This window comes from Trachypithecus francoisi, unplaced genomic scaffold, assembly GCF_009764315.1.
Source record: "Trachypithecus francoisi isolate TF-2019V2 unplaced genomic scaffold, Tfra_2.0 Lachesis_group4, whole genome shotgun sequence".
Lineage (NCBI taxonomy): Eukaryota > Metazoa > Chordata > Mammalia > Primates > Cercopithecidae > Trachypithecus > Trachypithecus francoisi.
This window is the reverse complement of record NW_022681469.1, coordinates 11,947,420-11,970,543: the sequence shown is the minus strand read 5'-3', so window position 1 is coordinate 11,970,543 and position 23,124 is coordinate 11,947,420. Positions and strand designations below refer to the sequence as shown.

Genomic DNA, 23,124 nt, shown 5'->3' with positions numbered 1-23,124 from the left:
GTAGGTGTATGGTCTTATTTCTGAGTTCTACACTCTGTCCCATTGGTCTAGGTGTCTGTTCACACAAGTACCATGCTGTTTTTGTTACTGTGGCCTTGCAGTATAGTTTGAAGTTGGGTAGTGTGATGCCTACAGCTTTGTTCTTTTTACTTAGGATTGTGTTGGCCATTAGGCCCTTTTTGGGTTTCATGTAAATTTTAAAATAATTTTTAAGAAATTCTCTGAAGAATGTTAATGGTAGTTTTATGAGAGTAACATTGCATCTGTGTAGTTTTTGACAATATGGCCATTTTCATGATGTTGATTATTCCTATCCTTCCTATCCATGAGCATGGAATGTTTTTCCATTTATTTATGTCATCTCTGATTTCTTTGAGCAGAGGTTTGTAGCTCTTGACAAGGTCCTTCACTTCCCTTGTTAGCTGTGTCCTAGGTATTTCATGTTATTTTCAGTAATTGTGAAGGGTGGTTCATTCGTAATTTGACTCTCTGATTGCTTGTTGTTGGTTCATAGGAATGCTTGTGATTTTTGCACATTGATTTTGTATCCTAAGACTTTTCTGATGTTGCATATCAGCTTAAGAATCTTTTGGGCTAAGATGATGAGGTTTTCTAGGTATAGGATCATGACATCTGCAAAGATAATCTGATTTCCTCTCTTCCTATTTGAATACCCTTTATTTCTTTCTCTTGACTGATTGCCCTGGTCAGGATAGCCAATACTATGTTGAATAGTCACGGTGAGAGAAGGCTTCCTTGTCTTGTGCCAGTTTTCAAGGGGAATGCTTCCAGCTTTTCCCCATTCAGTATGATACTAGCTGTGGGTTTGTCATAGATGACTCTTATTATTTTGAGGTATATTCCTTCAAAACCTAGTTAACTGAGAGTGTTTAATATGAAGGGATGTTAAATTTCATTGAAGAACTTTTCTGCATCTACTGAGATAATCATGTGGTTTTTGTCTTTATATCTATTTATGTGATTAATCACATTTCTTGATTTGTGTACACTGAACCAACCTTGCATCTCAGGGATGAAGCCTACTTGATTGTAGCAGATACACTTTTTGATGTGCTGCTGGATTCAGATTGCCAGTACCTTGCTGAGGATTTTTGCATGGATGTTCATCAGAAATATTGGAGTGAAGTTTTGGTTGTTGTTGTTGTTGTTGTGTCTCTGCCAGGTTTTGGCCTCATAGAATGTGTTAGAGAGGAGTCCTTCCTTTTAAATTTTTTGGAATAGTTTAAATAGGAATGGTATCAGCTCTTCTTTGGACCTCTGGTAGAACTCAGCTGTGAGTCTGTTTGGTCCTAGGCTCTTTTGATTGGTAGGCTATTTATTACTGCCTCATTTTCTGAAGTGATTATTGGTCTAGCTTAGGGAATCAATTTCTTTCTGCTGTAGTCTTGGAAGGGTAAATGTGTCCAGAAATTTATCCATTTCTTCTCGATTTTCTAGTTCATGTGCATAGAAGTGTTTATAGTATTTTCTGATGGTACAGAGAATAATATAAAAAGTATAGAGAACTATAAACATATTTCTATAGGGAAATACAAATGTATTTCTGTGGGGTCAGTGGTGATGCCCCCTTGTCATTTCTGGTTGTGTTTATTTGAAACTTCACTCTTTTCTTCTTTATTAGTCTAGCTAATGGTCTATCTATTTTATTAATTATTTCAAAAAAGCAGTGTATTAGTCCATTCTCACAATCCTATAGAGAACTGCCCAAGACTGGGTAATTTATAAATGAAAGAGTTTTAATTGACTTACAGTTTCACATGACTGGAGAGGCCTCAGGAAACTTACAATCATGGCTGAAAGGGAAGCAAACACATCCTTCTTCACATGGCAGCAGGAGAGAGAAGTGCAGAGTGAAGTCAGGGAAAGCCCTTTATAAAACCATCAGATGTCATGAGAACTCACTCACTATGATGAGAACAGCAAGGGGGAACCACCCACATAATCTCATCACTTCCCATGAAGTCCCTTCCCCAACACATGGGGATTATAAATTGGATTACAATTCAAGATGAGATTTGGGTGGGGACACAGAACCAGCTCATAGTAACCAGCTCCTGGATTCATTGACTTTTGTGTTTCTTTTGAAGGATGTTTTTTGTGTCTCTGTATTCCTTCAGTTTAGCTCTGATCTTGGTTATTTCTTATCTTCTGCTAGCTTTGGGATTTGTTTGCTCTTGGTTCTCTAGTACTTTTAGTTGTGATGTTAGGTTGCTAACTTAAGATATTTCTAGCTGTTTGATGTGGGCATTGAGGGCCATAAATTTCCCTCTTAACACAGTTTTAGCTGCATCCCAGAGATTCTGGTACTTTGTATCTTTGTTCTCATTAGTTTCAAAGAAAATCTTGATTCCTCCTTTAGTTTTATTATTCACCCAAGAGTCACTAAGGAGCAGGTTGTTCAGTTTCCATCTAGTTGTGTGGTTTTAAGTGAATTTCTTAATCTTGAGTTCTAATTTGATTGTGCTGTGGTCTGAGAGACTCTTTGTTATGATTTTGGTTCTTTTTCATTTGCGGTGGAGTGTTTTACTTTCAATTATATCATCAATGTTAGAGTAAGTGCCATGTGGTGATGAGAAGTATGCATATTCTGGTGTTTTGGGGTGGAGAATTCTGTATATATCTATCAGGTCTACTTGATCCAAAGCTGAGTTGAAGTTGGATGTCTTTGTTAATTTTCTGCCTCGACGATCTGTCTAATATTATCAGTGGGCTATTAAAGTCTCCCATTTTTATTGTGTGGGGATCTAAGTCTCTTTGAAGACCTCTAAGAACTTGCTTTATGAATCTGGGTGCTCCAGTACTGGGTGCATATATATTTATGACAGTTAACTCTTCTTGTTGAATTTAACCTTTTACCATTATTTAATGCCCTTCTTTGTGTTTTTTGATTTTTAGTGGTTTAAAGTCTGTTTTGTCAGAAACTATGATTGCAACCCCTGCTTTTTTCTGTTTTCCATTTGCTTCGTAAATTTTTCTCCATCCCTTTATTTTGAGCCTATGTGCATGTTTGCATGCGAGATGGGTCTCGTAAAGACAGCATACTATTGGGTCTTGACTCTTTATCCAGCTTGTCTCTGTGTCTTTTAATTGGGTCATTTAGCCCTTTTACATTTAAGGCTAGTATTGTTGTGTGTGGATTTGATTCTGTCATCATGATGCTAGCTGGTTAGTTTGCAGACTTGTTTATGCAGTTGCTTCATAGTGTCACTGGTCTGTGTATTTTGGTGTATTTCTGTAGTGGCTCATAATGGGTTTTCCTTTTTATATTTAGTGCTTCCTTCAGGAGCTCTTGCAAGGCAGGTCTGGTGGTAACAAATTCCCTCAGCATTTTCTTGTCTGAAAAGGATCTTATTTCTCCTTCGCTTCTGAAGCTTAGTTTGAGTGAAGTTCTGGGTTGGAAATTCTTTTCTTTAAGAATATTGAATATTGGCCCCCAATCTCTTCTAGATTGTAGGGTTTCTGCTGAGAGATCCACTGTTAGTCTGATGGGCTTCCCTTTGTGGGTGACCTGACCTTTTGGCCTTTCTCTCTGGATGCCTTTAACATTTTTTCTTTCATTTCAACCTCAGAGAATCTGATGATTATGTGTCTTGGGGATGATCTTCTCATGGAGTATCTTACTGAGGTTCTCTGCATTTCCTGAATTTGAATGTTGGCCTTCTTGCTAGGTTGGGGAAGTTCTCCTGGATCATATCCTGAAGTATGTTTTCCAATTTGGTTGCATTCTCCCTGTCTCTCTCAGGTACCCCAGTCAGTTGTAGGTTTAGTCTCTTTATATGATCCCATATTTCTCAGAGGTTTGGTTCATTCCTTTTCATTATTTTTTCTCTATTCTTGTCTGCCTGTCTTATTTCAGAAAGATAGTCTTCAAGCTCTGAGATTCCTTCCTCTGCTTTGTTTGTCCTGCTATTAATACTTGTGATTGCATTGTGAAGTTCTCACAATGTGTTTTTCAGCTCTAACAGGTCAGTTATGTTCCTCTCTAAACTGGGTCTTTTGGCTATCAGATCCCATATTGTTTTATCATGATTCTTAGCTTCTTTGCATGGTGTACCACATGCTCCTTTACCTCAGTGAAGTTTGTTATTACCTACCTTCTGAAGCCTATTTCTGTCGTTTCAGCCATCTCAGTGTCAGTCCAGTTCTGATCCCTCCTGGAGAGGTGTTGCAGTCATGTGGAGGAAAAGGGGCACTCTGGCTTTTAATTTTTTAGCATTTTTGCATTGATAGCTTCTCATTTTTGTGGGTTTATCTACTTCAATCTTTGGAGTTGTTGATTTGGGATGGGGTTTTGTGGGATTTGTTGTTGTTGTTTTCTGTTTTTTGTTTTTTTTTTAATAGCCCTATTGAAGTCTAGCCACTCATCCATAGGGCTATTGTGATTTGCTGGGAGTCCACTCCAGACCCTAGTTGCCTCAATTTTTCCTGTAACTGGAGGTATAATATTATCAATGAAGGCTGCAGGACAGCAAAATGGCAGCCTGCTCCTTCCTCTAGAAGTTTCATCCTAGGGATATATTGACCTATTGCTGGCCCAAATGTGCCTGGAGACGTGGCTGGAGAACACTGTTGGGAAGTCTCACTCAGGAGAAATGAGATCAGGGATGAACTTTAAAAAGCAGTCTGGCTGCTTTTCAATAGAGCTGCTGTGTGCTGTGTTGTAGATTTCTTCAGCCTCTAATCGGTTTGGGCTCTCCAAGGCCCACAGGCTGGACTCGCTGAGAAGCCTGAATGTCCAAGTTGGTGACCTGCCCCACCCCTCAGGCACTTTGTCCCATGGAGAACAGAGGCAAGGGTGGCCAGAGGCCGCAGCTGGGAGGACCTGCCCTGTGAGGGAGTGGATGCGGGGATGGGGCACTTAAAGAAGCAGTCTGGCCATGCCTTCACAAAGCAGCTGTGTTGTGGTGGGGAACGGCCTTTTTCCCCATCAGCTTGGACTCTCCAAAGCCCACAGGCTGTGGAATGACCAAATCGTCCAACATACTCAGGTGGCGACCCTCCCCTCCCTTGGTCACTCCATCCCAGGGATAGAAAATAGCTCTGTCATACAGGCAGGTGTGGCTGGAGGGCCCCAGTTGGAAGGTCCCACCCAGTAGGAGGAATGGATCAGGGCTCTGCTTAAAGAAGCAGTCTGACCATGATCTGGCAAAGCCACCGTGTTATGCTTCTGGGGAACCCTTCCTCCTCATCTGGACCCTTTGGATTCTCCAAAGCCCACAGGCTAGAATGGCCCAGTCAACCAAATAGCAGAGATGGTGTCTGCACCTCTCCTCGAGGCTCCGTCTGGTCTCAGGCAGGCTTTGCCCTGTTGCCAGTGGCTGGCTGAAATTCCAAGCCAGTGGGTCTTATCTTGTAGGATGCCATGCAAATAGGGCCCGCAGAACAATGCCACTCGGCTCCCTGGATTCTGCCCCCTTCCTAGGGGTACGTGCAGACCTCCCACCTTGCCTGAGTTGCAGACACCTTTGTTGGAAATCCCAGGGTGGAGTTTGTAAAGCTCCACTCTGTCTCTGTGCATGGTTGAGCGGTTGCTCTGCCAAGACTCCACACAGCTCTATGTGTCAGACCCAAGGCTCTGGTGTCATGGGTCTCCTAATCTGTGAGTTGCTAATATCCTAATCTGTGAGTTGCTAATATCCACGGGAGAAGCATGATTTCTTGGGGTCACTTAGTCACTCACTGCTTCCCTTGGCAGGGGTTGGGGGTTCCCGTGACTCCATGTTGCTCCTGGGTAGGCCGTAGCCCCATCCTGCTTTTCGTCATTCTCCATGTGTGAAGTTTTTTCCTAATCCATCTCAGTGTGAGAACCTGAATATTTCAGTTGAAAGTGCTGTCTTTACTCATCCCTTTCATTCCTCTCCTTGAGCGCTGCAGACTTCAGCTGCTTCTATTCAGCCATCTTGGCCCCTATCTCACCTGTTTCTCTTGATTGGTTAAAAATTCTAGGCTATTTGACTTATTTGTCAATTACCAATTTGAGTGGTCCAAACATTCCTGAATATGACTTGTATCCCATGTATTAACTTTTATTACTCTGAAGTACAGTATTATACTAAAAATCGCAACTCCACTTAGGTTATTTTTACTGGTAATGATACATTACCTTAAAGATGTACCCTTGATTATAAAACTTTTGACATTAAAGATCTGATCCAATAGACACAATAACTTCTATAACAAAGAAGAAAAGTCATACAAAATTCTGTATCACTTAGTTACATAAAATGTTATTTTTTACATTAAAATAAAAGTAACATTAAAATGCATGCAAAACCTGGGAAGATACAAATGTCAAATATACTGGTTTAATATCAATCATGAATAAGAAATTATACCACTGCATAATAATGCCAAGACATTAGGAGAAAATAGAGGCCAACGATATACAAGATAAGTCATAAAAGAAAAAAATATAAACACCCAATGCTTAATTTTTGTAAACTAAGTAAATACATTTTAAAGTGATAAATCAGTGTTGGTGAGTATTTGACAAAAAGGATCCTCTGTATTGTTCTACAAGTCAGAAAATATTTTCAGGAAAATAGCTAGACAATATGCCTTCGGACATTTGAAATCTCTTACAATACAGTATTTTGGTCCAAAAATCATAAGGTAAAAAGAGAAATGACCACTAGGATTTAAGTCCAAATATGTAATTTGCAACATTAATTACATTGTCAAAAATTGGGAAAAAATTAAACACATAGAAATATGTTGATAGCATTTAAAATGTCTGTGCTAACTTTTAATTGTATGGGGAGATATTATATAATATTAAACAAAACCTGTAGGATATAAAATCTATCAATCTATCAGTCTAATTAAATATATGTAGTCATGTGTCACTTTAAAATGGGGATGCATTCTGAGAAATTCTGTGTGAGTTTCAACACTTTGTAAACACAAGAGTATACAAAGACAAACATAAATTGTGTAGCTTACTACACACCTAGGCTATACGGTAGAGCGTATTGCTCCTAGTGTACAAATCTGTATAGCATGTTACTGTACAGAATAGTTTAGTCCACTGTGTTAAAAACTGGTAAGTATTTTCATGTCAAAAAATACAATGGATACAGTGAAAGTACAGTATTAAATTTGATGTTACCACCATTACATATGAAGCCCATCATTGAAAGAAATGTCATCATGTGGTACATGACTGTTTGTGGAAAATATATGGAAGGAAATAGACCAAATTATTTGTAGAGGTGGAAATATTTTTACATTACATTTCACTTGTTTCTTCATAATATTCTCTACTTGTAATAAGGAACGTGTATTAATTGTGCTACCGGGGGAAAATAGCCTGAAATTATTTTTAAAACAAAACCCAATAGAGGAAAAGAAGGAAGAGCGGGGGAGAGTAACCAGAAATAAAATATGTGTACTTCCATAAAACATGCACACAAAATATGCACACATGCACATGTGTCCACACATACACACTGCAGTTGAATTATATCTAAAGATATTTATTTTTTCAAACTTTCCATTTTTTATCCCAAATGAAACATGTAGAGTAACCTTTTAAAATCAACTGTGTCTTATAGTGGTATGATATTACTGTTTTCAAAGAAATGACTGACTATGTGACCTTACCGAAAAAAGTTTATTAGCTTTACACTGGAAAACAGTTTACTGACTGACTGGAATTTACAACAGCCAGAGAGAAATATGTACTCAAATATCTACTGCCATTCTTTAATGCGGTTACCTAAATATTAGACGTATCTGCCTGCTGCTCAGTCTTCTAGTGTAAATATTTAAAGTAATAAACCTCAACGTGACCTTTTCACTTAGATAGTTCTGAATTTTCTTTCTTTCTCTTCCTCTTCCTCCTCTTTCCCTCTCCTTTTCCTTGTTTCATTTTACACATACACACTGATTTACCATCACACATCAACATTTTATTTCATCACCATAAATGAAGAAAAGATGTTCTAGGAAGATAATACAAGATGTAAGGTATGGGGGCATTAGCATACAAAAGGAGAAAGGAAGGAAGGAAGAAGGGAGAGAGAGAGGGAAGGAAGGACAAGGAAGGAAGGAAGGAGGGAAGGAAGGGAGGGAGGGAGGCAAAGGAAAGAAAGAGTGAGAGGAAAGAAAGAGAGGAAGGAAGGAAGGAGGAAAGGAAAGGAAGGGAGGGGAGGGGAGGGGAGGGGAGGGAAAGGAAAGGAAAGAAAGAATTTAATGTGACAGTCAATTGTTTATCTCTTATTTCCATTATGTTATTTATTCTGAAACCTTGTTATATTTTTATAGTGATTAATTTTGCCTGACCATAAAAAGCAATACTTGGTTAGACAACATAGATGAAACAAAATATGTAAACTGTATCCAGGGACGACCTTAATAAATGTGTTGGATTCTAACAATCTTTTACTTGTATTTATAGTTGTGTTGCTATGGAGATCTTATTTCAAAACTAAATGCTACATATATAATTCTTAATGTTATCATTTTAATTAAAAGATAAGTAAATTTTCTATGCCATTAACAATCACATAGTGTTCTCTTTACAACAATGGCTTTTGGAGGCAACGAAAATTAAAAATGGTCATGCTGTGTGGTCTTAATAATAATTGTAACAGTAATAAAAGATTAACAGGTAACAGTTATGTTCACTATATGCCAGAAAGTGTATTAAATTCTTTGCCTATAGTAACTCATTTAATCCTTAGGCAACCTTACAAAGCAGGTACTATTATCTTCCCTATTGTATATATGAGAAAATGGAGACCAAGCATTCTCAACTTGCCCTGGACCCCAAGCTAACAGTGGAGCCAGCATCAGAACCCGGCAGACTTCTGTAAAAACTCACGTGGCACTGACTTTATAACAAACCTACCAAAATTTAGCAGAATTCATTGCACAGTCATAAAACACTCATTTTCCCCCTTTTTTAAAAAGTACTTTTTTTCCATCTTTAATAACTTGTATGTACTTTGAACATGAAGTATTTTTAAGTGTCATTACTTACTGGTATCCCAGGTTAACTCGAATGGATAGAGCTTTGATGGAATATCAGCCTCTAGGGGCAGTAAATGAAAGACCTTCTGCTTCACAGAGTTGGCCAGGCATCATGGTGGTGTTTCTTTTTCACTCCTGTGTACGCAGGAAGCAACCAGCTTGGCCCCATATATGGCCACACATCAGTGATGACCGGAAGTTTGCTGGATGACCACCACTGGCACTCTGTGGTCATTGAGCGCCAGGGGCGGAGCATTAACCTCACGCTGGACAGGAGCATGCAGCATTTCCGCACCAACGGAGAATTTGACTACCTGGACTTGGACTACGAGGTACACATGATGACGTAGAAACTGTGATAAAATGTCGAGCAACTGAGTCACTCTCCTACTGTACTGTATTATTGTTAACGATATTACGACTTATACCATTTTTATTTTCTTCTCTAAACAAAAAGACACTGACAATTTTAAAAACCTGGTTAATTTGTTTCATTTTATTTCTAAATTTATAATCATGAGTACTCGAAATATTATAAAAATCCTAGTACCAAAGTAGTAATTTGAAGAGACGGACCGTGCTATCTAGGTCATTTAATAAATTCAGAATAAATTTAATTTGTAATCCTTTCATTTATAGTTAATCAAGTTATCAATTCTCCTTGAGAATGTGCAGTGCATTATATACAGAGGGTTGTCTAATATTTATTATAAAGTATTGAATAAGAAATCCTAGTTTCTGGTTTATAGTAAGTCATTTAGAAACACACGACTGTAGATGGGTCTTTTGTCAAGCTCTGTTTTCTCAGAGTCAATATCACAAAAGCAATAAAGTAAAATACAGACTATTTTAAAACGATTGTCTATGAACAAAAAGACATATATTATCTTCTCAATAATTAGAGATTAAAAATAATCATTGATCATGTTTATATAAATGAAAATATATTCCCATAGCTTAAGAATAGGTATATCACATTTTAAAATTATTTGGAGAGCAATTCAACCTTAAAATATCCATTAAAAATGTTAATCATATATGTAGGTGAGCTCTTTAAGATGTTTGTCGGCCAGGCGCGGTGGCTTATGCCTGTAATCTCATCACTTTGGGAGGCTGACGCGGGCGGATCACGGGTTCAGGAGTTCGAGACCAGCCTGACCAACATGGTGAAACTCCATCTCTACTTAAAATACAAAAATTAGCCAGTTGTGGTGGCACACGCCTGTAATTCCAGCTACTCAGGAGGCTGAGGCAGGAGATTCGCTTGAACCCGGGAAGTGGAGGTGGCACTGAGCAGAGATGTGCCCCTGCACTCCAGCCGGGGCAACAGAGCGAAACTCCTCCTCAAAAAAAAAAAAAAAAAGAAAGAAAGAAAAAAGAAAAGAAAAAAGAAAAAAAGATGTTTGTCACAGTATTATACATCCTAGGAGAAAAGGATAACACTAGACGTACAAAAGCAGCAGAATGGTAAAATAAAAGGGAGGCAATGCTATTACTTAGCCAGAAGTTTCCACACTTTCTTAGTTCACATAGCCCTTAGTGTCTTTGAACTTTTTCCACAGCAGTCCTGAGCCATCAGGTCCAAACAACTTAAAAATTTATGTCCTAAGACTTTGGTAGCCATTTGGAGAAATAAACATAAAATAAAAGTGAAAGATTTTTATTTCATTCTTAAACAACAGCAATTATTACTAATGGGATGAGTGCTATTGCACTGTATGCCTGTCAGAATGGGGATCAGATTTGCCACTAGCATCCTCATTTTCTGTTCCACTTTTAACTTACATGATACTCTGTCTAAATCAGAGTAATGACCAAATCCAAAAAGCACGTAATTAAAAGGAATGACACGTTATCTAATACTGGAACAGTAAACTACCTTAAGCTAGAGTTTCACACAATGTCCAAAAGGTGTCAAATACTGTTGTGTTTTCTTTAAAAATTTCAAACATACTATGGCACCCCTATTAGTTTTCTGCACCACCTTCATGTTCCTTGGCCCCCAGTTTTGAAATTGGGGGTATATTCATGTATATATGTGTGTGTTATGGATATTCATGTATAATTTTTTAAGAATATGAAATATGCTCATCATAAAATAAATGGAAAACACAGGATTAATAGCTGTGTTTTCTATTTTCTTTATGTTTAAATAGTTTCTATTTTTTGCAATATGAATATACGATATATATTCCTAAATAAAAAATTAAGAATATAATATGCGTATAAACACTGATGGAGACTTTATTAACATTAAATGAATTTAAGGTTATTGGAAAATATTGTACCCTCCCCCCAAAGAAATCTCTTAAAAGCAAACTGATTGTTAAAAGAAAATGTATGTGAAAATCCCAGAAATTTCTATCTTCTCTAAGTTAGTGTGTATCTTGGCTCATGTGACTTATCTCCCAATGTATGAGAGATCCTAAAGATGAATTATTCATCCTCCGTTAATAAACTTTGAAGTACCATAGAAGAGGTGAAAATTCTGGAACATTCGGAATGAGAAAATATGATTCTAATTTTCAAAAAACCAAATTAAAAAATTCGGGGTCATAAACCTTGTTGAGTGTGTGATGAAGTCTATGAGTATTCATGCACACATAACACTTTCTATATTCCATCAGCAGTTTCATGGACACCTGGAAGCCCATCTATATACACTGCCATGTTTGAGAGCTGCAGATATAGACTAAAATACCTGGAACTGAGTTATTAGACAAAAACACTAGTAAGAAATTTAAATTAACTGACAAAGAATCAGGGTAGACTTAACATTTCTGGCTACTGCCAGATGACTGTCCTCTTAGACTACAATTATTGGCATGAATAAAAGGGGCTGTGCCTACCTTTATATTGCTACACCTTTTTCTTAATGGAAAGGGACTCTCTTTGCTTATTTGTTTAGAGAAAACCTCAGGGACTGGGCTGGGCATGGTGGCTCACGCCTGTAATCCCAGCACTTTGGGAGACTGAGGCGGGTGGATCACCTGTGGTCAGGAGTTCGAGACCAGCCTGGCCAACGTGATGAAACCCCCGTCTCTACTAAAAATACAAAAATTAGCCGGGCATGGTGGCAGGCGCCTGTAATCCCAGCTACTTGGAAGGCTGAGGCAGGAGAATCGCTTGAACTCAGGAGGCGGAGGTTTCAGTGAGACAAAATCATGCCATTGCACTGCAGCTTGGGCAGACAAACAACAACAACAAAAAACACCTCAGGGACTGTATTAGAGTCAGTCTCTAGTTTTGTTGCACTTATCTCCTTGTTATATCCACACACTAACTACACTCAAACCTCACAGACTGCATGAAAATTAGCTTCAAAGTTAAAAATAATACAAATTATATAATGTTCATTACTGAACTATTTAAAGGCTTTGGCCTAAAGGAAGAGAAAGGTGGTCTTGTTATCTTCACAGAACCTGACGACTCAATGTCCTGCTTCCCCAAAATCATACTGCCTTTATTCTTCCAGAGTACACTAAGGACAAAGGCATAGAGGCCCAAAGGTAGGGGTGTGCTGGTGGATGCTTAACAACCAGTTCTCTCCAGGGAGGAATGGTCAGAGGAATGCCCTGATATATAGCAGTTGTTAATTTTCATGGTGCGAATTTCCCACCATGGTTGATTTCTTGCTACCGTATATGGAACTGAGCCGGGAGTTGGGAAGAGGTGCCTAACAGCACACAATTATATGATATTTCCATCATATGGTTGCAATAAATGTAAATGACCTCAAGAACTTATATGAAAGTAAAGTGTAGAGATAAATTCTTAATAGTTATGAGTGTTGTGTTTCATGTAATTTATTTAATTTATACTTATGTAGTGGAAGTTTTAATAATAGCTCTGTTTAACAGTTGGTTCTTGTGAACCAGTATGCGGGGGATTCAGCACAGCACTGCTAGCCTAAGTTAAACATATTTACCACAATTCCTGGAGAGGAACATCGTGAAAGAAGTGATGGAATACAAGTTCACTCCTTTGATGTAACTCTATGTGGAATTTTTTTTTTTTTTTATATGAAGTCTCACTCTATCACCAGGCTGGAGTGTCATGGCATGATCCAGGCTCGCTGCAACCTCCACCTCCTGGGTTCAAGTCTTCTGGCTCAGCCTCCCAAGTAGCTGAGACTACAGGCGCCTACCCTGGTGCCCGGCTAATTTTTTGTATTTTTAGTAGAGACGGGGTTTCACCGTGGTAGCCAGGATGGTCTCGATCTCCTGACCTCGTGATCCACCCGCCTTGGCCTCCCAAAGTGCTGGGATTACAGGCGTGAGCCACCGCGCCTGGCCCTAATTTTTGTATTTTTAGTGGAGACGGGGTTTCACCATGTTGGACAGGATGGTCTCAATCTCTTGGCCGCATGATCTGCCCGCCTCGGCCTCCCAAAATGCTGGGATTAGAGGCTTAAGTCACCGCGCCTGGCCTATGTGGACATTTTTTGTGACCTAGTCCTAAGAGTTTGTCTCCTCCCCTCCTCTTGTAGCTGCATACACGGCAGAAGTAGGCCAATCATCACCTGCAATCAGTCTGCTAGCTACAGGGTGGCCTGAGACTGGTGTGGTGATATACAGGTACACTTCACTTCATTTTTCCTCAGCATAGCCAATAAAAACCAAAGGGCAGAGCAGCAAAATAGTGTTTGGCCTAGATTCTCTCTGTTCTTCAGAGCACACCCACTGTGGATATTATGCTGTTATCTTTTGCAATACAGCTCTGCTAGGGAAGTAGAGGAATGAGTCTCTCTTGACCATTGCAGAACCACAGACTGGCTAGGAAGAACATCAATCAGAGGAGAAGCCCGAGTTGGAATCTGTTTCTGCCCTTTAATGGTTGTGTGACAGTGGACAATTCATATTCCCCTTTCATGAAATGAATTTAATCACATTCTTCACATAGGGTTATGTGAGGAGGCAACAGGAAGTAATAGAAAAAAATATATGTGAGTTAAGATTACATAGGCTACATTTAATGGATGCACATTTATTCTGCTTTATGTAAAAGAATACTGGAAGCAGATGGCCCTAGGTTCAAATGGCCACGCCACAATCTTCAAGATCACAATCCTTTTTCATCCTGCTCTTCCTCTATCCCTGTTGCAAATCACTCCAAGACCACTGCTAACATTTCACTTTGCACTTCAGCTAGCAAGAAGGAAGAGAAGCAAGACTGGGCCCTCCACCTCTTAATGACAGTTCTTAGAATCACATACAGCCCTTCCACTTAAATATCATGAGACCAAAACTGGCTTCAAATAAGTTGATAATTTATTATATTGACTGGGAGCAATGTGCCCAGCTGAAAAGCATTATTTTTTCCCTAATGAGGGTGGGAAGAAAGGATACGCAGAGGTATCCGATAGTCCCTGCCACACTTTGTGAACACTTGAAAGCTAACAAAATAGTTAATGCAGTTATTTCTTCAGAGGCAAGGTTATTGGGTGGCAAGAGCATTGATAAATGTATCATATGAGCCACAGGAGTAATGGAATGTTAATCGGACAACTGCAACAATATTGGTTACTATCAGCTTCATTAAAATGTCAGAAAATATTCTGTGGTCCAACCAGTTTACTTTACCAATGAGAAATTTTTTTGTTTTTTTGTTTGTTTGTTTGTTTTGAGACGGAGTCTCTCTGTATGCCCAGGCTGGAGTGCAATGGCATGATCTCAGCTCTCCGCAATCTCCGCCTCCCAGGTTCAAGCTATTCTCCTGTTTCAGCCTCCCAAGTAGCTGGGATTACAGGCACATGCCACCAAGCCCAGCTAATTTTGTATTTTTAATAGAAACGGGGTTTCTCCATGTTGATCAGGCTGGTCTCGAACTCCTGATCTCAGGTGATCCACCTCGGCCTCCCAAAGTGCTGGGATTACAGGCATGAGCCAACCGCACCCGGCCCACCAGTGAGAATCTATAACTAGAAAGAGTAAATGACAACCTAATATCCTATCATTAGTTGCCTTAGGAATTGGGGTCGGAACTCACTCGTTAGGATCTTTAAACTTGAGCCTGCATTGCTTTTCCAGAGCACCTTGATGAGGTGGACTTGTGCCTAGAGTTGCTGAAAGCAGAGAAACTGTAAGGATAATTTGAATCCCCTGAAGAAAGTGAAAGGTTCAAATTAAAGAAATATGCACACAGAGGAATATGTGTTTAATAATATTATACATTGATGATATTATTACTGTCAGTTGGGGAAAAATTGATCAAAAAGATTATAAACAGAAGACATAGTACTCTATTTTAGTATCAAAAATGATTGCCTTTGGTACTAGGTATGCTTAGGTAGTACCTAATATGTTCATTTCAGTGCAAGTTGAAAACATTTCCCCAATAATTCTACTTCAGATTACTCTTTATTTCTTCTTTGTAGTTTTCTGATTCTTTGGGATATATTTTTTTCTCAATTTTCCTTTTACTTTCTTATACATGAACTCTGTGGCAAATAATACATATTCAGCTAACCATTAATAATAATTTATTTTAAATGAGGCATTTGTTTATTTTTACCATCACCTCATAAACCATAATTTGTGTTTCCCCCTCTAAAACGAATTAAGCATTTAAGATGCCATAACACTAAATAATAGAACATAATTTGTTTATGGACCTTCCAGAACACAGAATCTTTGACTTATGCTTCAAATATGAAGTCCCAATTTTTAAAAATGTCTTCACTTCATTTTTTCATTTTCATTGCTTTCATTTCACCCCATCAAACATGCTCTGGAAAAGCACCACAGGCTCAAGTTAACAGATTCCTAACAATTTAGTGAGTTCTAACCCCAATCCCTAATGTAACCAATGATATGATATTAGGCTGTCATTGATTCTTTATAGTTATATATTCTCATTGAAAATGAAGTGGTTGGACCACACAATATTTTCTGGCATTTTAATGAAGCTGATAGTAAAAAAAAAAAAAATAGATAATGGTAATTCTGTATGATAATTTAAAAGATATATATACAAGTATCATATATCTTGATATTATAATTATATTTAGCAGTTGGCTTCATTTACTACTAATTTACTATTCATAGTAAATATCATCCTTCACCATGCAAATACTAAATGCAATTTTGTATCATGTAGATTTAATGCTATAATATATATTGATCCAAATATATAAGAAATATATTTTCCTTCTATAAGTGGTAGCAGCCAGAGGAACACAGTAAGCAGCACTGTCTTATTTCTTAGGATTTAAAAGACCTATAATATCTTTAAGCCCACTCTGTTCAACTTTGAGTTCCCAAATCCTAAGTGGTCCCTAATCAATATTGTAATGATATTTTTTGAACTATTTTCTACATCTAAAATAAATCTAATCAATTTTTGACAATAATGGTCATTAGACTACAAGTCTGCATAGGGTAAATATGATATCCCTTGCTTTGGGCTACAGTTTTATCAGCTTATTAAATTAGTGCTGATTATCTCATGCTTACTGGAGGCATTTATTGATAGTATGTCTTTGAATGATAAACATAAAAATATATGTCTAATATTATAAAAGAAGTTTGCTGAATAAAAGATCTTTTCAATATTCTCAAGAAAAGTTATAAAATGCCTCTGGGGCAGTAAAATTGCAAAGGATCATTACTATTTTTTTGTTCAAGTTGTAATCTAATTATTAGAATGAATGACTCCATTAGATACTTCATCAACAACATAATTTAATATGCCATGGATTTTGGAGGCAGAATGCTATAATATTTGTATATTTTGATTGGGGTATAGCTACTTGACCTTGACTGTATTCATAGTTTTGTCTAGTTTATCATAACACAATGTGGATGTTTACATTTAATTTCTTTTTCTCAAAGATAACCTTTGGAGGCATCCCTTTCTCTGGCAAGCCCAGTTCCAGCGGTAGAAAGAATTTCAAAGGCTGCATGGAAAGCATCAACTACAATGGCATCAACATTACTGATCTTGCCAGAAGGAAGAAATTAGAGCCCTCAAATGTGGTAAGAATTTTCATCCTCAAAATATTGGTCTATAAAAAATCAAGTAATTTTTTTTGTTTTTTGAAGTATTGAACAACAACAAAATAATGACATTTTTCATCATATTTGTGTTTGGGCACAATGATGTAAAACAAACATTAGAGTTTTCAGAAATAGTGTAGATACTTGCTATTATTTGAGAATAGGAAATAGGACGAGCCCGAATTAGGTGGTAGGTTTTATTCCCATGGAGCACAGAACATTAGTCTCAATATTTCTGGATGACTTGTGGCAGGAGAACAGATACACTTCAGCACATGCTTCATCCTAGCAGTTAGCAGCCCTTAAACCGACAGCATCATGTTTTCAAATATCTCATCACATATGCTCTAAGTTACTTGCTTATGGTTTAATTTAATATTTTTAAAGTTTTTTAATCAGGGACTTTATTATATTTACTCCTGTGCTTCCGAAGGTGATTTGTTCGAATATGTAAATAAATATCTTTTTTAACAAATCTCTAACCAGACTAAATATTATACAATTAAATAAAGCTTGATTTCCACTGCATAGCAAAAGTTGTGCCACAGAAGTTCACTGTGATTTTTGTCTGCCTCTTGTGTGAGTTGGTGCCAGGTTTCATTAGATTTTGGAAGGAGAGCAAGTCAAAGAAAGCCCCAGCCCACCTGCCTCCAAACGACACTACTCAACATCCCTAAAAGATACTTAGTTTACAATTTTAGTATGAGAGTTTCCTATGGCTCTGCAAGACCAGGAGCTGCTTTAGCCCAGAGAGGCTATTTGAGAGAGCCTAAAATTCCAGAGACCCATACAATAAGAAGATATTATGCACTAGAAGTAGAATAATGTCATGAGTGTTTGCACTCTGCTCTAAAAGAGCTCTGGTGGTCTCATTGCCTCAGATTTGAGCCTAGGGTTTCATAAAATGACTTGACAAGTGAAAATCCCTGAACAAATAAACAGTTTGGGTTGGATATGAGAAAGTTTAAAACAATAACTTAAGGCAAATGATTATTTAATAAATAATTTCCTTAAAGTAATCATACATTTATACTAGAAATTAAAACTTGAACTTTGATTAAATTTTCTCATAAAGTATATTGATTACATGGAAAAATGATAATAGCTCCATTTATAGGCAACAGGTAGTGTGCTAGGCAAGTTATATTTTACATTTAGGATGATCTGAGAACAATACTACAAGAAGGATACAAACATTTTGTAGATGAAAACATTGAGGTTTAACATGGAAAAAAAACTTATTTTATGAGAAAAATCGCTTTTATTTTATTTTATGAGTAGGAGATATAAATTATAGATTTATAGCTGGGCATGGTGGGTTGCTCCTGTAAGCCCAACACTTTGGGAAGCCAAGGCAGGAGGATCACTTGAGTCCAGGAGTTTGAGACCAACCTGGGCAACATAGTGAGACCATGTCTCTACAACAAGTTAAGAAAATTAAAATTAAAAAAATAAATTAAATTGAATTAAAAATTAGCTGGGCATGGTGGTGCATGCATGTGGCCCCAGCTACTTGACAGGCTGAGGTAGGAGGATCACTTGAGCCCAGAAGTTTGAGGCTACAGTGAGCCATGATTGAACTACTGTGCTCCAGCCTGGGCAACAGACTGAGACTCTGTCCCCCCAAAAATAAAAGAATAAAAAAAGATTATGGATTCACAATATGTGAGTTTGATTATGCTCTATAATTACATTTTATTTTAACAATACAGAAAATCTTAGATGGGATAGAGACAAATAGACATTTTGCAAGCAACCCTATAAAGGCAAGTGTTTATATAAGAAATTTACTTTCAAAGATGTTGGGTGCTGATATTTCAGTGAAATTGACTCAGTGCTCATTCTACCTCCTCTTCTCCCAAGCACACTCATTCCCTCATTATGCACTGACTCCAGAGTCAGCGCCATTACTCTGGCAGGATCTTTAATTTTGCTAGGGAGACAATCCCCTCAAAAGAAGTATGTGGTCAGTTATAAAATCTCAGTTATTATGCATAGGCAGTTCTTTTCATCAGTAAAAGCAGGCATTTAAAAATAATCGTCTGTGAATGTCCAGAGAAAATTTAATTTGAATATTAATTCAGAGAGACAGCCTGCCTTAGATTTAATGGTTAATGTGCTAAAATGGAAGAAATCAGCATCTGGTATATATATATATGGTGTTGTTAAAAAATATACATATATATATGTGTGTGTATATATATATGGGAGGGAGAGAGAGAGAGAGAGCCAATGAAAATATCATCCAATTACATTCCTTAAAATATTACGATAGGATAAAAGAAGTTAGAAGCAAATACAGATTTCTAGATCTGTAAAGGGAATATAGTTAGGCACTGAAATATAAAATTTAATGTAACTGAATGATAAAGCTTTTTTGTTTTTTTTTGCTTATACCAAGAAGGAGGCGTATAGAAGAGAAGGGGAAAGCCTGAATTATTGCAAATTTTGTTTCCATTTAGCCCATTTATACTGCTAGTTCCACAGGAATTAATGCATTGTAATATAAGCACATTTCATGGGAATTTAAATGGAATTTTGAGTTGGATAATAAAATAATCTCCAATAACCACAATTACATTAATGCTGAAAACTTAATATCTATCTATGTATATATGTACATACAAGGTATATAGATAAAAATCCAAAAATATTTTCCCGAAAATATCTGTTTCATAAATTACAAACATATGACCACAGTCCCCACTGAGACCAGAGTACTATGTTAATTAATGTCGGCTTTTACCACCCAGAATAGGGCATAGCATCTCTCTACCTGACTTATGTTTGGCCAGCAGCAGCTTTGCTATCTTCAGAAAGTCTCGTGATTCACACTCACACCCACAACACATATACACACTTTACAACTCATCGTCAGCCTATCACAGCAGGCTGTCTGGCTGTCAATCCCATGACGGAAGCTGCTTGTTATAGTTAGACAGCCAACTGCTGCTCAATAGTAGGCCTTACACTCCAAGCAGGTTGATGGTGGTGCATCCAGTCACTGAATCTATGCACTGCTGCTGCATGTGAATTTCACTTAGGCTCGGGCTGTGCTTCAAAACTTGTAGAACTATGCCTTCATCAATGGTCTTACATGGATGTTTATTTTATTCTGTTTTCCTCAGAGCCTGTCTTTCTATTTTACAGGGAAATTTGAGCTTCTCTTGTGTGGAACCCTATACAGTGCCTGTCTTTTTCAATGCTACAAGTTACCTGGAGGTACCCGGACGGCTTAACCAGGACCTGTTCTCCGTCAGTTTCCAGTTTAGGACATGGAACCCCAATGGTCTCCTGGTCTTCAGTCACTTTGCGGATAATTTGGGCAATGTGGAGATTGACCTCACTGAAAGCAAAGTGGGTGTTCACATCAACATCACACAGACCAAGATGAGTCAAATCGATATTTCCTCAGGTCAGTGACGCCTATTTGACATTTGTTCCTGAAACTGCGATTGCAATTTCCAAAGCTAATGTGGAGTTTGGTTTGGTTTTGCTGGTGTTACATTCTCAGGATTAGGTTTTAGTTCAGGTCTTCAAGACACTTACTTGGTTGCAATGTGTGCTGATTGAATAAGAAAATCCAACTTTCCAAGTTGAATTGGAAAGTTGCTGAGAGGGCAAGGCATAGGTGAAGGAGAAAGTTGGTTGAGATTGGAAAAGCAAAATCTATTCCTTACCAATGCTAGTTTATTTTAACAGAGAAATTGTTGTTCTTTTAAGTGAATAATTTATATTTGAAAACAAAGAATGTTTATTTTAAAAACACAATGGTATCTGGTATATTTTCTCTTTATGAACATTCGTGTACCTTTTACTATTAGTAACAGGATTATACAAATTTTAACTTTAAGGAATATTCCACTGTTGGAGTCAGAACTTCAAAATGATCTTACTAAACTTATGTGAATGGTTGGAAAAGAAAACGAAAGCGAATATGAAGTAGAATGACAAGATTTGTGTATCAACTGATGGAAGACTGGCTTAGCCAAAAATAGGATAATTTTAAATTTGGCTTTATAGTGATATGACAAGTGGAAGCTTAGGTAATATTCTTGTTATTTGAATAAACTTCACAACCTTGGAATGTTCTTTGATAAATACAGTACAAAGAAGGTGATATTGTAAATTGAGATATTATAAACAAAGAAAAATTAGTCTCAATATTGGACTGATAAATAGTAACTGTTTTCATCTATTTTTCTTTGGATAGTCTTTGCAATAGTCATACTATATATATATGTGTGTGTGTGTGTGTGTGTGTGTGTGTGTGTATAGTGAAGAACTACTTAGAAATGGGAGATACGGAGAAAACTAACATTTACTGAACACTTAGTACAGGTGTAACAGATACTGAAAGAAGTCATGACAGAGCGCTCAACTGGGTGACCATGGACTCTGATTTCTGAATATACCATATACACTCATGGCATCCCATGCACATACGTGACATGGTTTCTAACACACTATGATTTTTGTCCCTCTCATTTCCCCTTTAGACTCCATACTCCTTGAGAGCAGGGACCATGCTCCTTTTTCTTCTGTCTCTAGCCTATAGAATAATACCTGTAAGAAGTGCGCTCCAATATTTGTTGAGTTCAATACTCTGATGCCTTTGAACTAACAGAATATCCCCTGCTATAGAACACATGTTTTCTTGTAAAATAGGCTTTATGTTTGTGTATGGCCTGAACGTGTGATCTATTGCTGGAAAGGATTCAAGGAAGCCACAAGGACCTGTTGTGTCAGATATGTGCCTAAATTAGTGAACTCAAAAGCTATTGGGAAATACCTAGATATTCACTTTCTCCATTTCTGCTTATTAGTTTTGCTTTTTCCTTGAATGTCTAGTCATATTTTATCACTGCATTCTTTTACAAGTATACCTAGGGAGATTTACAGTAAATCGAAAATATCTGGAGAGACCAGAAAAACAGATAAAACAAAAACAAAAGCAAATATTTGCCACAGTTGAAAAACTCCCGCATTATATTGTTATGATTAATGATTATTTTCTAATGACTAAACATAAAAATATTACTATGAAGGCCTCTCTCCTTGCAGTCTCTAAGCAGACCCGATTTGTTGGTAGATTTCCATGTAACAGAAGCCAATGTATTTGAAAGAATAAGATACTAACCCTAGTGGTCAATAAACATGCATTAATTTGATTTGGTATAATTTAGTACTCCAACATGCTCTCACCTAGTTTAAGCAGTGTTTATTTTGAAAATTAAAGATAGAATGAACAAGGGAATCCAATACATGACAATTGATTCACCTTAATAGATTTGCTTAAAGATGATAAAAATGGACTGAAGTTTTTTTGTCAATTTAGCCAAGAATCTGTGCAAATTAATTGAAAATGATATGAAATGTAAAGATTTCCATAGTATTGTATAATCCAGTGCAAATACCTTACTGCTTCAAGCATTTTATATATATATGTATACACACACACACACACACACACACACACACACACATGCACAGTGGAAACTAAGTGCTCACATTTGAGAAAGATTAGTTGAAGAAAAAAAGAAAATTCAACCATTTAAAAAAGTTATATTTTATATTCATTCATTCAATCTACAAGTACATATGGAAACCATAGGAGATAATTTCCTCTGTCTTTTAATGTATTTTATCAAATTCAATTAAATTTCCAAATAATTCAGTAAAGTGGCAACACTGAGAAAACAGTTAACTCAAGATTCTAATGTTTGCTTTAACAAAGGGAAATGTAGCTGTATCACAGCTACTCTACTCTTATCAGCATGAGCATTGAAGAATGTCAGTCCATTTCTCCTTTGGTTAAATATTTTGATTGAAAGAATTTAGAAAATGCAGAAAATCTAGAAAAGAAAAATAAACGGTGATAAGATTTTGGTGTATACACATAAAGTAGTGCACTGAGAAGGTAATATAGAGACTATCAGATACTGTTAATATATACTGGTAACTTGGTTTTTATTTAATAAGTTCTGTGGTCCAGGATGAACGTAACCCAGTTGGATCAAAAACGTTTTTTCCCATCTTGGTCAACACTGTTCTTTGGGAATTAATTTAAAATATTAAGTACATCTTACAAGTAAAAGAATGTGTAATATGTTGTTCACCCTGTCTTTGCATC

At 37.1% G+C, this 23,124-nt stretch overlaps 1 protein-coding gene across 1 annotated transcript in view; it reads left to right on the top strand.

The window, feature by feature from the left end:
* CNTNAP2 (contactin associated protein 2) overlaps nt 1-23,124 on the top strand; it is a 2,313,133-nt gene that overhangs the window by 972,741 nt on the left and 1,317,268 nt on the right. The window contains exons 6-8 of the mRNA XM_033192342.1: nt 9,142-9,326; nt 16,827-16,970; nt 20,142-20,406. Coding sequence (XP_033048233.1) covers nt 9,142-9,326; nt 16,827-16,970; nt 20,142-20,406 — 594 coding nt within the window. The remainder of the gene's footprint in view (nt 1-9,141; nt 9,327-16,826; nt 16,971-20,141; nt 20,407-23,124) is intronic.